This window comes from Diceros bicornis, chromosome 2 (assembly GCF_020826845.1).
Source record: "Diceros bicornis minor isolate mBicDic1 chromosome 2, mDicBic1.mat.cur, whole genome shotgun sequence".
Classification (NCBI taxonomy): Eukaryota; Metazoa; Chordata; class Mammalia; order Perissodactyla; family Rhinocerotidae; genus Diceros; species Diceros bicornis.
This window is the reverse complement of record NC_080741.1, coordinates 23,189,348-23,207,474: the sequence shown is the minus strand read 5'-3', so window position 1 is coordinate 23,207,474 and position 18,127 is coordinate 23,189,348. Positions and strand designations below refer to the sequence as shown.

The 18,127-nt window shown below is 40.8% G+C and overlaps 1 protein-coding gene across 3 annotated transcripts in view; it reads right to left on the bottom strand.

The window, feature by feature from the left end:
- Positions 1-18,127, bottom strand: part of PLCL2 (phospholipase C like 2) — a 257,610-nt gene that overhangs the window by 57,605 nt on the left and 181,878 nt on the right. For all 3 annotated transcript variants that reach the window (XM_058553648.1, XM_058553666.1, XM_058553657.1), the window contains 2 exons: positions 13,692-16,178; positions 10,647-10,850 (listed from right to left, as the gene is read on the bottom strand). In XM_058553648.1, coding sequence (XP_058409631.1) covers positions 10,647-10,850; positions 13,692-16,178 — 2,691 coding nt within the window. The remainder of the gene's footprint in view (positions 1-10,646; positions 10,851-13,691; positions 16,179-18,127) is intronic.

Here is an 18,127-nt window from a genome sequence, read left to right as displayed (position 1 = left end):
CCAGAGGGTGCCTCAAGTAAGTGTGTACAATTACATTTTCTCCAAAACGTTTCTGAAATATGTGATTTTTTATATGAGCTTGCTATTTCTATAGCTTTATTTTTATGGGGTTGATTCCATCCAAATTATCCCATTTCTTAGAGTTGCCTTCTAGAATGTGATTGTCCTTCCAAAGAGTGTTATGTCCACAAAAACAGAGGAGCTCATCATTGCATTTACAAACAGATCTGGGTATCACCACTAAGAATTTTATACAAGTGTTTGATGTAATTTCAATCTTTTCAACTCAACTCCAAATTGGACGTGCAACACTGCGGAATTTCTAAATGGAAAAGCACATGCCGTTCTAAACTACACAAGAATGGGCAGCAATACATCAAGTTAATCCACGATAGATGGGTCCTGCATTTACAACGATAGATGGGTCCTGCATTTACAAAGTCAGGGAATACATCCAGAACATCAAGATTCTAAACAATAACATTATATCACTGTAACTTACATGCTTTCTAAACTCTAATCTGAATATAAACAACAATGGGGCACAATGAAATATTAAACGATTCATCCTTTGGATGAATCTTTGAGGAACAAATACTTCTGAAAAGAAATCCGCATGGGTGATTCTCACTGGTTAATTGCAGCCAGCACTTTGAAGCCAGCACTGTTAAAATGATCACTCAGGCCAAAAAAGCTCCATTTCACTGGCTGGAGAACATTCTGAACCCCACGTAGAGCCAGACACCAGGGCAAATGGCAGGCTCAGATGGCAAAGGCAGCCACCTTCCCAGGTGAAAGGAAGAAGCACCAGAGGCTTCACATCCCCAACTCCCACTTGGCCAGAAATTGCCACCGACAGGAAAACTAAGTTAAACAGCATGGGTGCATTTCCTGGGTCCTCCAGTGGGGTGTGGCCCAAAGAGTGCTGGTGTTTCAAAGCGAAGCCCCTACTTGGGGAGTTGCGAGGTTTCTATTCCAGGTCTTTGCAAGCTTACAACGATGAAGATGAACACGTTCATTTCTCCTTCAGAGTAGGCAGCACACCCTGGGCATGGCCCCTCTGTGCCAAGAGCACAGGTTGGAGGGTCAAGCAGAGACACAGCTCTCCTCTGGGTCCAAGGGAAGACCCAGCCAGGGGGCTCCCAACACAAGGGGAGAAGCAGGCTGAATGCATTACTGAGCGATGAAGTGCATGTTCTACGTCAGCTACTCCTCATGTTTGTGAATCTGAAAGGATTTGCAACTCACAAGCTGCATAAAGACACACAAATTATCATACACTGCAAGTCAATTAGGTTCTTTGTTTCTTTGATCACTGCTTTTCTGTTTGAAAAGGATTTCTACAAAAGAGGACAATCATATCCACAAAACGAGACTCAGAGATGATACCATTTTGCGGACACTACAAAAATAATTACAAACTTTAAGATGTCAAACAGCTTCTGGATGCTGTAAAAACTTTTTTTTTTTTAAAGGGCTGTATAGTATTGATAGTGTTTGATCATGCACATTTCAACAGCAAATCAAAAATTTTGACTCTGGAAAACTTCAATTACTTGAGGAACATATGGATGAGGTACATGTCCTTAAAGTTATCCCCCCGCTTTTTTCTCTCTTAGCAATTATTAGGCTTAGTGTAAATTCTTCATCAATCCAAGCACACCAAAGGGATGCCACAGTTCCAAGATGCTCTAGGAAGAGTATTATTCACTTAGCAATAATAGCCAAGGTCACAGGGAACAATTTGGCTCTATTTCTCTTGATGATGATCATATAATCCCTTTAGCTGGTCTAGTTCTTAAAGTTGTCACATCATACTTCCAACTACCTTCTTGCTCCTCTCTCCAACACACAGGTCTTTCCCTAGGCGGTATTTCAGGAAGTCTGTCTTTACAGCAGTCCAGTGATGAACTGCAGTGGGGAGGGAATGCTGCAGTCTGGGCGGCTACAGCGGTAAAGGTGATGTAACAGGGATAGTATAAAGCTATTTTTTTTCCCCACATACGTTGCCATGGTTTGTAAATCATTTTGCCCTGGGGGCTTTCCACCTATTCAAACAGCAAGTTTCAGAGCCTGGGTGAAAAGCAGCTATCTTATAAAAACAAAGACACTTCTCAGTTTTAAAGGTCAAATTAATTTTTTTTTTTGGGTTCCCACTAAAACAAAAGGCTTGAAAGTCAGGATTTGTCAAGGAGAAACTATTTTCTAAATTATGTTAACATATCAAGAAACAACCCATAGATCACAGAGCTTCATCACCTCGGGTAGAGGAGACTGTCCTTCCAGCTACCAAGGCTGGGCCAAGAGTTTGCAGCTCTGGGACAGGAGGAGAGAAGGAGCAGTGGAGGAAAGCTGAGGGCCCACCTCTTGCGGTCCTGAGTGACTGGAGATGGACCTAGGAAATCCCTCCACTGCATGGACTAACCTCAAGGTGAATGGAAGGTGAAGGGGGAGAACCGTGAGCTTTAGAAAGAGGTTCGTGAGTAAGGACACAGAAGGAAGACTTCTGCAACCACGCCCCTCCAGGCAACCGGTAGCCACTTTGTAGGGGAGCAGAGGGAAGGAGAGGAAGTCTGAGAGGCAGAGCATTTTACATAAAGAGCTAAGCATCTACAGTCCAAAACGGATAACATAAATTAAAGCCATGGATCAAGTTTACCAAACTGAACTAACATTTAGGAATTCCCACCTCCCCCCTAAGAGAGAGAGGAAAGCTACATTTCCTTTGCCATCTGGATCCAGTGTGCAGTCTGAACTCAACTCTTCCACAAAGGCATAAGGTGAGCAGGGGCTGAACTAGAATGACGGCCACAGAGATGGAAAGACAGACAGCGTTGCCTCTGCTCAATTAAAGTTTATTTATTCAAAGTCTAATGGAGACAAAAAACTTACTGAATAAACTAGGATAAGGAAGCTAAACACTTCCTCACAGCTTTGAAAAGCCGCCAGTGCACATCGTGACGGACCAAAAGAACTGTGTATGTTATTTATAGAACAAGTACAGAATTTTTAAGATGTATTCGGTCATTTTTTTTTTTTAATTTGCTGGAGAGGTCCTTGACAGAAAGAAGAACTTAGCAAACGACTTTTAGCCACTGCAGAAACATAAACAAAATACTTCCGGTCAGGAAGAGAATATCTCAAAAATAAACTTTGAAGATTTATTGATTTTACAAAAGTAAAATCCAATATTCAATGTGGAATTTGACGAGAACATAAGAAGTAATTCCTCTGCTCTTGCATAGGAAGAAAGAAGACTACAGTACTTCAACGATCTTAGCTTTATCAAAAATGCAGTAGCGTTGGGGCCGGCCCAGTGGCATAGTGGTTAAGTTCGGTGCATTCTGCTTTGGCAGCCTGGGTTCACCAGTTTGGATCCGGGTCGCGGACCTACACCACTTGTCAGCCACACTGTGGTGACGACCCACATATAAAATAGAGGAAGACTGGCACAGACGTTAGCTCAGTGCTAATCTTCCTCAAGCAAAAAACGAGGAAGACTGGCAACAGAGGTTAGCGAAGGGCTAATCTTCCTCAGCAAAAATAAAATAAAATAAAATAAAAATGCAGTAGTGTTCTTTTGCATAAAGCATAGGTTTAGAAGGAAGTTTCCTAACTTTTCTGGAGCTTTAGGCTTCAGCTATATTTTATACATATTTTTCATCAGATTTGGTGAAATAAAGAGTTTGAAAAATAATCAATCTTGGTCTTCCCCTTTAAAAAGCAACAGAAAGGCTCTAAGCAGAGAAGTAAAACAGTAGGGACTCCACCAAATACCTGGTCCCAACCACTGCCCATCAACAGCTCCCCAGGGGGCTTGGCTCAAGTGGAATCTATTTGAGAATGGAAGAGACGCCAATAGCAGGCTCCCATTTCTCACTGACCAGCACGGTTGGACAGCACCCTAGTTCTTGTTTCCTGAAACAAGATCAGACTGTTCAGTACATCAGATGATACAGTGGCTTGCTTAATATCATTTATCATTTCTTGTCTGAAGACACCACCGGACAACATGTTGAATTCCATTAAGGTTCTCATCTCTGTCCTCCCAGAGACTCTGGAGCTGGGTATCAAATTTAACTGATAAAAACTGCTATATGACGAAGTCTCTCTCAAGGGGATTGCCAGCCGCCAAAATGCTACTCTTTCCCCAACTGTTCATTGCTTGGTATCTGGCATGTGTGTGTACGTGTGTAGGAAGACTTCTAAATATGTGTTCCTTGATGGTTTCTGTGGAGATATGTGAAACTAGAAAACTGGATCAGAAATAGTCTTATAATCACCATCACGTGTACACCCTGAAGCACTATCTTTCAAAACTTTCCAAATCTCCCTGCATCTGATTACCGAGTGGCAGCCTGTACATCTGATCTGATGATACATGTGACGCTGTCATTGCACTGTTTCTTTTAAACATTTCTTTTCCCTTTCCATTGGCAGCTTGAACCGTTTTGGAGCGGCTCAGCTGTATGGTTCTGATGACTCCAGAGAAACTGCTTTTGGAAACATCACTGGCTGGACCTTCCCAATCCTGGAATTAACCACAGCCTTTGGGTTTCTGATCTTCCCTCTGCAGCAGGACATATCCACCTTTCCCCAAACTTTTTTTTTTTTTTGAGTCTTAAGTCAAAGCATAATATTCTATCTGTCCTTTTTTTGTAGTTATAAAAGTTGGGCAAGTGACACTTCCAATTAAAAGAAGCTTTTAATGTCAAGTTCTGAGGCAGTAGAGGGATAAAAGGGGCCACAAAGGAGATGGGGATCAATGGTAACCTTATTACAGATCATCTCTGGCTCAGTTCAGACTGGCATACACCGTTAATTACAAAGCGTGACTTCTCTCTTTACTGCGTTAAGCTGTAGCAAGACAAACCACATGAAGCCATACCAACAAGATACAGCAGAGTGCTCCTGATGTCATGCTGATCGCCAACACGGTGTAAGAAAAAAACCTTCTTTCACACTTTTTATTTAAAGAACCTTGTGTGGGTTTTTTTTGAGAAATATTTAAAGTAATGAGTTAGAAGGGACTATTCAGTAACTTATATAAAAACATTCACAGAGAGCAAATAACATCCTCCTAGGCAAAGCATCTTATTCCTCCCTTTTAACACTAAAAACATACTGTTCTCTACTGGATAAATGGATTCCCCAGAGGATGCTTTCTTAATTAAATGTGAAGGCAATTAAAATCAGGATTTTTGTGAAGCTGTAAAAGACCAAAACAAATTAATTTCAGATAGAAAGTAGAGACAAAGGAACTGCAATGCTAAGAATGAATCATGTGTCATCTCTGAACAGATGAGGGCTGCCCAAGAGCCCACTGCTGTGAGTATGAACAGCCACACTGCCTGTAGCAGAGCTGAGCATCATTTACTTTACTTTTTCCTCGTCTCTCCTTTCCATTCCCTACGACTTCATCTTCAATTTAATTACAATGACTGAAACATATTCCATAGTACAGAAAAATTGTAGCAAAATCAAGGAAAAAACATTTTTTTCTTTTAAAAAAATCTTATTGTGATAAAAACACTTAACATGAGATCTGCCTTCTTAACGAATTTTAAGTGTACAATACATTACTGTCGACTATAGGTCCAACGTTGTCCACAGATCTCTGGAGCTTATTTCTCTTACTTAACTGAAACTTTATGCCTCTTGATTAACAAATCCCCATCCTCCCCTCCCCCAGTCCTGTAACTACCATTCTGGTCTTTGATTTTATGAATCTGACTATTTTAGATACTTCATATAAGTGGAATCATGTAGTATTTTTCTTGCTGTGTTTGGCTTACTTCACTTAGAATACTGTCCTCTAAGTCCAGTGAAAAAACTTTTAAAGAGAACTTTCTTTTTATGCAACACTACACCAAATATTAAAATTTCCAATGTTTTTTCTCTACAGAGGAAGAATGCTGTTCCTTGCTCTCCATATGTTAGTAGAGATCTCATAAAAATTTTTAAAAATTTAAATCTAGAACAGATGGTAAATCTAAAACTAATAAACAAAGATAGCTAGAGAGCTGAATTATTACTCTTACCAACATTAAAAGGATGGTAAAAATCACTTTAGTTTAAAAAGATGATGAATGAGATCACTTGTACCAATGGGAGAGGGGGGACATAGCACTGAAATGCCAGCACAGATCCATTCTTAAGAGGGCTGTGTATTATAAAGAGTATCCAGTTAGTCACTAGAATCTCTTAAACTCAGGTTACATAATCCTTATTTTCTGCTGCCAGCCTTTAATTATACAAGAGAACAAGCTCAATTTTGATATTTGATTGTAAACAGTAGATGCATTCAAGTTCATTTACATAAATTTTAAGTAAAATATTTAAATTTTCTGCTTTCTGAAGTAACAACATTTGTTCAGATACTTATAATCAGATTTCTTCAAGTGGAATTTGATCTAACGATTGATTACAGTCTCCTTTATTTTAAGCTCACTGAATTTGCCTTTTAATATACACCAAAGTATACAAAATGAATTGGTTTCTACCTTCACAGGGAGCAAAAATCAGAAACAAGATACCTATGACTTCAAGAGCCCCACACAGACAACTTTAGATTATCACTATTGAAGACATCTGGGCTTCAGCTATATATTGATCCTTCATCAACACACCACATGTGGCTAATTTTCCTGATCCAGATTGCAGGAAAAAACCAGACAGAGACTACTGGGGCTCTAACTCTGGTTCTGTCATTAATCTGAGGTACCAGAAGGCTTCCATTTTCTCATCTGCAAAATAAAGGTGCTCCACAGGGTGTCTCTGAGCTCTCCTTCACTCCAAACCTCCCATGGTCCATATGCCTAATTCTGAGCACGACCCTTTACTGCTCAAAAATGTACAAGAACTCCCACGGTCCAAACATGGATTTCCCAGAATATGTGCTTCCCATTTCCAAGTATGTTTCACCCTGTGAACTCAGCTTGCAACAGCCTCCTTCTTATCTTTACCTGTTGAAATCCAACTCATTCTTAAAGGTCTAGCTCAAAGGCCAACGTTTCCTTGAAGTCTTCCTAATCCCTAAACTTGAAACTGACCATTCTCTCCCATGAACATCCAAATAATTTGTTTACATGTTTTTAAAAATCTGCCTATTAATCATCTATCATCTTACTATATGTGGATACACATTTCATCTCTTCTATTAAATTGTAAACTCCTCAAGGGAAGAAAAGTCTTATTTGTCTGACAACACTCTCCATACCAGTCCAGTCCTCATTTTTAATAGCCCCCACCCCCATCTGCCTAGTCTAAGAAGATGTCTGTACTTCTCTTCTTCCTCTACTCCTGAATGGCTTTGACACCTACCTTCCTGACCTAAGTCCTAGGCTCAAACCTCACCACTTCCAGGACCCAAGGAGGTGCCACAAATAGGGTAAAACCACAACTGGGCAGTTTTAAAGGTCTGTTTGTTGGTGGTAATCACAGGAGCCATTAGGACAATCTAGGGGCCATGGGCAGGGCGATCACATAACTAATTATCTAAATAGTGACACTTTTAAGGGTTAAAGGGAGAATTATTAACAATTATGCTAGGACAACAGGTATATAAACAGGGTCCATCCTAGGAAAATTGGGTTGTGTGGCCACCCCATGCATGAGCACTCTTTTCTAGCCTCCATACTGGCTTACATGTTCACATTCCCATCATCAATTCCTTCTCTGCATTCTCCTTTCTCACAAAGGAACTGGCTTATTTCTGACATATTAGTTTATAAATAAGAGTTTAGACACTGAAAAGTAACACAATCTTGATAGCACAAGTACATATCCATCCACTTCTACGAGATGCCACGGTCCTGTCCTCACTGGAGGGCGAGCTTTGGCAGTGTGGACCGGCAGCGACACACAAGTTCTGGAGGGGATTTCTCCAACGGCTCTTACTTCTCATTTGGAGTCTTCAAATTATAAGTGGGAAGTCAACAAAGTGAAGTAAGATCTTATTTCTAAGGTTAGTTTTGGGTTAAGCTCAACATAACATTACAAAAATAAAGACCCATATTTAAAGTTACAGGCTGTCCAAGACCTTAGTATATTTCCCACCAATATTTAACCTATTCCTTTAGCTAGCTTTAGTAAATTAATTGTTACAGGTGAGAAACCATTAGGTCACTAAAAAAAGGACTGTAAAACATTACAAGAGTTATAATATTGCTGTAGCAAAATTATAATTTTTAAAATTCAAATTGTAATAATTTAAATTTAATTTGAAGTCTTTTATAGCTTAGTTTATCAGATGGAATTAAAAATAGAACAAATCAATAAAGCTAGGAGTATAATGCAGCACAGCTATTTCAACTAAACATTATGTAAGAGTAATCTCACAATTTAAAAAATTTAAACAAGCTAATACATTCTGTCTTATCACTTCCACAACAACACACATTGTTAAAGTTATATGCAAATAAGAGTTACATATAAAGTTATATGCAAATAAGAGTTACATAATAAGCGTTACCATCTACCAGTCCAGGAGGAGGAAGGGGCGGGGAACCAAGGAACACTGAGCGATTCCTGTGCCAAATATTGTGGTGGGTGCTGTGAAGGCTGTTGGTGTCCATGAGGCTCTCTAACACAGGCCCTGAGAACCAAGCCATGATCACACTCCTGCTCTGGATCGGCTCTCAGCCCCTGAACTAGGTCCTGGGTACTAACCCTTGTCCAGTCTGTTCTGTCACCTACACAGGGCACCATCACCCCTCTCTCAGGACGTTCTTGTGACCATGAAGAAATGTCACTGCATGAGTGCCGCAAAATCAGGGAAACACCGAAGGGGGCGAGTCATGTTAGATTTTGGTCAATGAAATAGGTCAGCAAAATGTGAAACGATTTTATTTGTGGCTTAGGCTTAAAAAACATTTACAAATATCAGCTTTTTGGCTTCTCTCATAAAACTTAAAGAATTGGGAACTAACTAGCTAGCTTGGGTCACAGCATGGAGGAGCTCTTCAAACTTTTTCATTTTTACCTCTGTTTCCTATCTTTCCATTTCTTTCCCCAAAGGAATCTCCGTATAAGCTTCCTATGTTGATTTCATTCCCCAGCTGCCTCCAGTACCTTCTAGTGGACCGGATGGCTCCCTGAGGACAGGGGCCATTCGTGCTCCTCTCTGTGGCTCCTCAGCATGGAGCTTCCCCCAGTGTTTATCAGATACATTTGCCTCTGGCCTTCCTTTTTTCTGCAGGTTGACTATCACTCTCTGCAGTTTACCTGCAGTGTCCAATGTTCAGTCCTTTATATCGCTCACATTACCATGAACTCTAAGCTGGAAATAGCAGGGAATAATAAGAATCTGTTACAAAGTGTGGCTACTGCATAGGAAGCTGGGTACAAGTTCTGAATAAGATCAAGAAGTGAAGATGTAGGACCCCACAGAAACAGTACCCCATAGTCAAGTCCATTTGTGAAACAGGGCACACTGTATCCATCACCACCCTCTCGGGGACTCAGTGTGCCAGCAAATAAAAGGCCCTGAGAAGTCCTGTAATAAAGAAATCTGATTAATTTTGTTCAAACCAGTATGTCTCCAAATTATTTCACCATGGAACCCTTTCTCCCACACGACACTCACTAACATCCTAAAAAAGCAAGGTTCCTCAGAACACACTGTGGGAAATGCTGACCTAAAGTGCTTTTTCTTTCCCTTGAATTGTATAAATCCTCTGAATTGCAGCTTTCTGATCAAGTTATAAAACAGTCAAAAATATTTCTGTTAAAGTGTATGATGCCAATCCCATTTTGTCTTTGACCATGGCAGGCTACATCAGAAGACTAGTGTTCTGTGGTCTTAGTGTGGAGGAGGTGGTGGGTGAGGTCTCTCACCCTAGCACGCTGAGCGGAAAAAGTCAACAGCCTGGCCCATCTGGGAGAGGAGTGTCCAACCCCACCCTTAACCTTGACAGGCCGGAGAGTAACTGCCAGCACTCACACGGAGTTCTGACAGCTTTATCTACATTGTGAGCTTGAAATGTGTGTTGTTCATCCACTAAATTCTCCCTTATAGTTATAATAAATCAAAAAGTATAATAAGAGCAGGATGCGATTAAGAAAATGCAAGATTTACCTTAAGCACAAATATGCAATATTCTAGGTGTCCTGAGGATACCTCATTAATGTTAAGCTGATTACAAATTATAGGTGTCTCAGAGAAGCTGCTGTTAGGGAAGAAACAATCACACAGTACAGTTATGTGATGGAAGCACCTGCCCCCTACGGTACTTAAAAAAAAATTTTTTTAAATTAAATTTCTCACCTTTACCAGTTTGAAAAATGAAAACAAAATTAAAATGAGTGAATTAATGGCTGGTTGCAGGGGAAGATAAAAAACTCTTTACTATATATGTGTGGAAAATAGTGTATCATTTAGAAATCAATTCAGACATAGTTCTTGAGAAGCTAACCACTATTTAATCCAACTGAGGCAAGTGTCTCTGAAGCCTGCTTTCTAAAACAACAACAAAACACTAAACTCTTTCAAATACAGTAAGGTCAGGGGAGTAATTTTTCCAACATAGGTAAATGAAGGATGAAGCAGGAAAGCACACCTCAGCAAGAGCTCCCAAGGATGTCTGGTGTACAGTCTTCAGATGCCTCTCTCACCTAGCTACATCGAAGTAGCAACAACTACTCACCATGTCGTAAGTTGTCACAATCTTCTTCAGAACCTCAGGCACGATGCCCTGCAGCTCCATGGTGGGATACTGCTCGCTGAGATTCAAGACCACCAGGGGTGTGTTGTCAGGCCCCAGAAAGCGGGGAGACACCGCCAACATGCACTGCATGAGATTGGCCACAGAGGAGAGGCCACACAGCTCCTTGAACGACACCACCGCGTTCTGTTAAAGAAAGGAGGCACTTTGTAATTAACCAGGGGCTTCAATTTCTCATGGATGTTATATCTGATATACTTGGTTATCCTTGAGCTTCCTGGTACAACAGTTGTTAGCCATGTTATGACAGAATTGGCTAATGATTATTTCATCCTGGGAAAAATGGCTATTTTCCAAAGTAAATACAGTTACAGATATTTGTAATGCCAATTTATCAAAAGTCCAGAAAATGCAAATAAGTTAAATTCTTCCAAAGGGCAAAGCCTCTTTTCAGATCAAAGTTCACAGCAGTGCTAATGCTGATATGCAATTACGAGCAAACAGAAAGAATGGCTTCTGCCTCCAAGAAAGGTAAAAATGAAGGAAAAAAATCAAATCAGCTTTAAACTAAGTATCAAATACGCCAGCCATCCAAAAAGAGAAAGGATATTTGTGAGGTAGAAACTTGAATCTCTCTCACCTGTATGCCTGCTGGTTCCAAATCTAGAGGAACTCTGAGGAGGCCGCAAGTAACTGGTGTGGTCTGCCCAGCAGGGACCTGGGCCTCCCTCAGCCTCCCTATGAGTGTCTCCACTGATCTCGACGCTGCTCCCCCTCTCTTTTTTCCTCATCACCAGTGGTATGCCATTAAAATATCTATTAAAGAAAATACTTCACACCGTAAACTGCCACGAGCTGGCATTCTCTGAGCACTCGCCGCGCGTGGAGCTCCAGTAGGCATGTTCACTACACACCCCTCACCTAATCTGCTCAGCGGGCTGGGCGCTGGTGAGGACACTGAGGCTTGGCTAGGACCGCTCTCTGTCATGTGTCTAAGGTCACAGAGCTGGCAAGTGAAGGAGTCAAGATTTCACCTGAAATCTGTGGATGTTGAGGCCTATGCTTTTAACCAGTATGCTATAATAACAGGTAAACTCCAGTCAAAATAGGAGTCAGGCATATTATTCCAGGCACACAGGCCCTGACCTGGCAGCCAGAAGGGAGGGATCCAGGCCCTCCAAACCCCATGCCTTCTGCTCTCAGATACCCCGGTTCTTGGAAATGAGCAGCACTTTAGTTTTAAATTTAAACATTTTCTTTTTATTAATATTGCTTTAAACACGGACATCAAACTGTAAGTCATTTTGCTCAAGATCACTTCAGTGTTGACCACTTATGACAGTAAGTCACTACCGTGATATCTAAAGGGGGTCTTGCCCTCACTCTATCACACCTCCCTGTTTTATTTTCTTCACAGCACTTGCTTGCGTCCACAGCCGTCCTATTTGTTTATTCACCCGTTTTTGGTCTGTTCCCCCCTCCCCCAATGCCCACCCCTAACCAAAGTCATCTGCTGGTTCACTGCTGCACCCTCACGGCCCGAACTGCCTGTGCCTGGCTGACGCTCATCAACATCGCCACCAACGCTCGGCCAGGTTCAGCGCAGACACGCATCTCTGGAGAGATGATGCTCAAGTTCCCGAGGATCCTCAAGGGAATTCTGTGTCACACACACAACAGCAGCCACAGGGCCGGGGACAACGTGGCTTGCTCAGAGTTGAGGGTTTACCAAACCATTTCCACCCTCAGAAACAGGAAAGGCTCTTCTCATTTCTGTTACGCTTTTACTTTGAGAGAAAGACGGTAAAATTTCTCTGTTATAGGAAGGTCTTTTTATTGATGGAGTATCCATAGAATCGGTAGAGGAGTGAAATATGTTGAATTTCCTGAGTCAGATTTTTTTTTTTTTGGTGAGGAAGATTAGCCCTGAGCAAACATCTGTTGCCAATCCTCCTCTTTTTGCTAAGAAAGATTGGCCCTGGGCTAACATCCGCGCCCATCTTTCTCTACTTTATATGTGGGACGCCTGCCACAGCATGGCTTGATAAACAGTGCATAGGTCTGCACTAGGGATCTGAACCTGTGAACCTCGGGCCACCAAAGTGGAGCGTGTGAACTTAACCACTACGCCACCAGGCTGGCCCCTTTGAGTCAGATTTTTACTTGCTGGTGGCATTCTTCTCATAATAGTTATGTGTATGGATATATATATACATAATCAGCTAACATACTATATGATTATATATATTTTTTTAATAAACACACGCTGTGCAGCAATCATGCACACGGCACTTCTCACACACTGGACGGGTTAGGGCTGGTATCTCTGGGGGGCGGGCCCTTGCTGTCTAGTTCTGTATCATTCATGGGCCCTAGAACACTGCCAGATATGTGGATGATCCTTAATTACACACATAATTCCTAACTGATTGCTTTTAGCCATTATATAGTTCAGAGTTAATTATCATCTTAGACCTCTAATAAATACAGACACCACACGTCTTTTACTTAAACAATTAAACAGCTGTCTTCTAAAAGCAAGAGGAGGCTTAATGCAAACATACTGGTTCATTTAAGGGCTTGCTATTTTCCCAGCATTACAGCTCCATAAGAAAGGACTGGAATATACCCCTTTTGTTTTGATAGGCCATCAGTTTGTGTTCCAGCTAAGGCATTTTCAGAACTACTAGAGATTCCCATGTACACTACTAGAGAAAATGGGGAACTGTTAAGCAATCATTAACAGGGACTAGGGTGTGGTGTGTGAGACAGCAACAAGACTGGTTTAGTCTAACACGTTATCAATAGTTTTGTATTTATCAATACCAACCGTGGTTTTGGAAATTTAAATGATAAAAAAAATGAGACTAGTGATAAATTCTAATAACCAATTGGAATTTACAAATTATTTAAAATCAAATATACTATTGTAAAAAAAAAAATGAACCCCAATATATTCATAAACTATGCACATACACTAAAAAGGAAAACCAACGAGTCAATAAATTCTTAAACACAAGAACGTACCTGCATGTTCTCTCTCAGATCTGTGGCATCCCGTATAGGGGGCTGGGCATTCTTGAACACCTCATCTACAGTTTTAATCCACAGTGTTCTCAAAGATGCATACTCCCTGGATTTCTTCCCTTTTCTCACAGAAAGGCCCCTTTTATGAGGTTTCCCTCCTCCTCTTCGGTTAGTGATAGCCACATGGACGAAGAGCGAAGCATGCGCTAGCACCTCTCCCGTCAATGACTGGAGGGGGACGTGGCGGTAGCCCGTCTGTAAACATTCAAAGGGAATTGTGTACTGACCGATAAACTCATCCCCAATGTAGTCATCGTCGAGTACTACGAAGCGCACCATGGCCAGTTCAGGGAGGTTGATTTGAAATTCAAAGCTTTCATCAAAAATGGGAGCGTCTCCATTCTGGTGCACTGTTTTTGTCCTTTGTTCTGCACAGTCGGCAGGGATTCCGTGAATTTCAACATAGACATAAGGATCCACCACGTCACCTTTTGCACCTGATCCTTTGGGTTTGGGAAAGTTCTGCCCGCTGATAATTTTAATGTGGAGAAGCTGAGGTGAGACTCCTGGCACAGAGTCCTTCGTATTGGCGCTGAAGAAAGAAACTTCCTCCCTCATGATGGCTGGCCGAAGGACATAGCCACAGTTTCCATTCTGCCTAAACCAGCCAATATTCAGGTCCATCATCAGTCCTGGGGTCTGAAAGTTCATGGCAACGATCTGACAACCACATTTCCAAAAGTCTTGAGGGTTCATGTTACTAGAGTCAATTCTCATTGGACTGGGAAACACCCGAGCAAGAAAACGTTTGTTGTAATTCACAAAGTCCCCTGGATTTTCATTGGCGTATTTGCTGGCAAGCACTTCGTTAAAGGAACAGACTTCCCAGTACTTCTGAACCTGGAATGACACCTGAAATTCTTTGAACTGAACCGACTTGCAGATGCTTACCAGCTCAGACAGTTCTTTACAGAGCTGAAACCGCTTCACAGCCACATTGTTGGGCTGCTCCACGTTCTCTTTTCCCACCCTCTGAGACATTTCTGCTCCTTCGTCTTCATCAGTAACATCTCCTTCTACTCCAGAGCAATTTGAGGACAGCTTCTTTGCTTTAATTAGTATCTTCCCTTTCAGGACATCCGGGGATGGTAGATAAGATTCCTCCACGTTGGGTGATGTTGTGTAGAGCTTGTCTCCTAAAATCTTCTTCATGTGTTGAACCATTACCTTTTGTTGTTTAATAGAACAGTGATTTTCTAAACACAAGATAAGAGGATACTCTGAAGCAAAGAATGCATACTTGTTAATAATATCAATGACACTGCGGAAGACTATCTGAGAGGTCATGGTGTGGCCCGTGTAAATTACAGGTTCATTATCTGGCCCATCCCATACATCTAATTCAACACTCCGGCAACCCATTTTAAGAGCTCGAATGTATCCTGTGATATCAGAGGGACCTCGGAACTGATCCTCTATCAAGTACGTATTATGAGATGAGTTTATAAAGTAATGAGACAAGGGTTGCTTCATATCCTGACAGACCTTCTTATGTTCTGGATCAAATATATAACAGTCAGGTGACATAAGGTAATTAGTGAACCCGTCTATGGAGAGCCAGCCCTTTTCCTGACCCTCTTTGGATGGCTCATATTTGTGAATAATTGCAAGGCTTATTTCCTCATTTATATGTGCCACACCCTGTTCTGCCTCAAGAAACATCATGAGGTCCTTGGTATCAAGGAATTCTTTATTGCTTGAAAACTGAACTAAAAGGAAATAAATTTCAGGTCTGGTACAAAGCTCATGGAAAACCTCGACAAATTCTTCCCTTCTGACGTCCGTACCAGCTTTGTCCTTGGATTTGTGCAATTCTTTGAACTTAAGCTCAATTTTGCTAGTTTTTAAACCAGGATTGAGGTTTATGATACACTGCACAGCATTACACAGAGTTATATGTCCAAGGTTATCTACATCAATTTCACTAAACATTTGTGAAACCCAAGAAGTCCTCATGTTGTCTTGGCTACTTTCTAACATATCAAGTGTATGTTTTCCATAAGAAATTAGGTACCGCAGTCCCGTAACCCAGATGTTCGCAACGTCTGCAGAGTTGGCAACCAAATCGAGTGACTCATAATTCTCTCCATATATGACTGAAAATGCACAATCTTCAGATATCTGGTCAGAAATGCCATTGCTGCGGAATATGTCTGTATTTTTTCCTGTTCTCACTTCCTTGATGGATTTAATATCAATCTTGGCTTTCTCAGAATCCTTCTTAGATGGTTCCCACCTCAGGCTCTGCATGTCGGCATCCAGTAAAAAATACCTATGGTAAATCCTGGAGTTGGAGCGAACCTTTTTGAGTTCTGAGCCCTCAACCATTGAATTGATGCAATCACTTGCACTGCTGATCTTCTTCTCTGTAGGCATGCTACTGAATGACACTGTCTTTTTCCGTTCTCTTTTCTGTTTTGTACCATCCTAGGAGAAAAAAAGAAATAGTGTATTAGAATAACATAAACATAGGTTCCTATGTTTAACACTAGGAATAAAAATTTAATTTCCTTGAAAAAAATTACACTCTCAGGATTTCCTATTGTGTGTCCTATGATGAACGATACTCATTCACTTCTGAAGCTCAGAAGTGGCCTTGGAGTTTACAGCTTAATACAAACAGGTAAAAAAGTCATTATTGAATAACTGCCATCCAAGAGTGTCAGGAAACACAATTGCAGTAACACTCAATGAAATCTTGTACAGAAAACTGGCTACATAATTTGCAGTGTCCAGGGAAAAATGAAAATGCAGGACTTCTTGTTCAAAAACTAAGAATTTCAAGAAGGGCACGAAGAGCATTACGTGCACGGTCCTTCTGAGTGTGGAGCCTGTACAACGCACAGGTCATACACCCAGGAAGCAGGCCCTGTTTGTATATACATCTCCTACACCAGTGTTTCTCAAAGGGTTGTCACTCAATCACTTGTCCCAGAATCACCTGGGTTACCTGGTTAAAATGCAGATTCACAGGCTCATGGAATCAGATCTCTAGCGGGTAGTGCCAGGAGTTTCCATTTTAGGCAATGCTCTAGGTGATGGGGGTGTACAGTAAAAGTTTGAAAACCACTTCCTGACCACTTGCACTCACTGGGCTATAAGACGCCTGGACTATTTCTGGAAACTATATATATCAAATGACCAGAAACAGCTAAGTATGAACCATTAAATTGTGTGTTAAATGAGTAGACACTGGAATTCCAGCAGAAATCTCTGGCTCTTCAGAGTCTCATATTAAATTAGCCACGGTCCTAAATACTTCAGACAGATATGGTTTTACTGTTGCAGTTGTATTAAGTCTGGGTAGGTGGCTTAAGTCTGGGTAGGTGGCCTAGATTCCAGCTGGAGGTGCTTCTAAAATGTTAGAGGCTGGATTTATTAAAGCCCACTACCATGCACCAAGCTCATGCTTAGAACAACGTCACCAAGTACTTCAAATATTAACAGAAGACTAATACTACCAAGTGAAAACTTCAGGCAGCACCTATTTCTAAAGAAGTCTGCACCACCAATAACACACTCAACTTTCCTGCATAACGTAGCAGGTACCCACCTTAAGGAGCTGACGGCACATCTATGTGTGTATTTAAGTTCTTTTCCTGTACAGAAGCCTTTATTATTAAAAAAAAAAATTGTTCAAATCTCACATCTTTCGCAATTTTAACCTAAAACATGATATTGCCTTTCAGGAGGTGTATGCAATTTGTGATGAATTTTCAGTCAGTCATTATATTCACAAATTAGGGATAGAGATGAAGGTTGGGATTGTATAACTTTCATGGCAATACAGAAAAAAGCATGCAAAATATTATACAAAGGTGATTCTAACTTTCCTGCTCTGGAGAGAATCTATTTTGAATAAAATCTCTAAATTTTAAAAAGCGATTATGCTATTCTCTGTGTCTGAAATTTAAAACCACTTTTACTTTTTGACTACCTATACTTCCAAAGCAATTTGCAGAAGGTAATAAAACTTAAACTTTAAATCATATGGGTATCATTTCCTTCCAAGTTTCAAAATGAACCATAGAGGCTTTTGTGATCTGCATGCCAAGATAAAACACAGAAGCCACAAGGCAGAGTATTTCTTTACAACTGTATCCTCAGAACAATGAAGTGCAGAAGACATAAAAACTGTGGTAATTATATCCATAAGATATATCGTATTGTAGCTGTTCCAAATCCCTAAAGTGTAGATTGTATTCTATCTATTCAAGCGAGTTGGCATGAAATTAAATTTGTAATCAGCCATGCATAAGGGCATGAAACAAATGTATAAATTTCCTATTTTTCAGAATGACCGTTGTCTTTACCTTTAAAAACATATTTACCTTTAATAACGACAACATACTAAGTAAGGGAATTTTATAATCTTT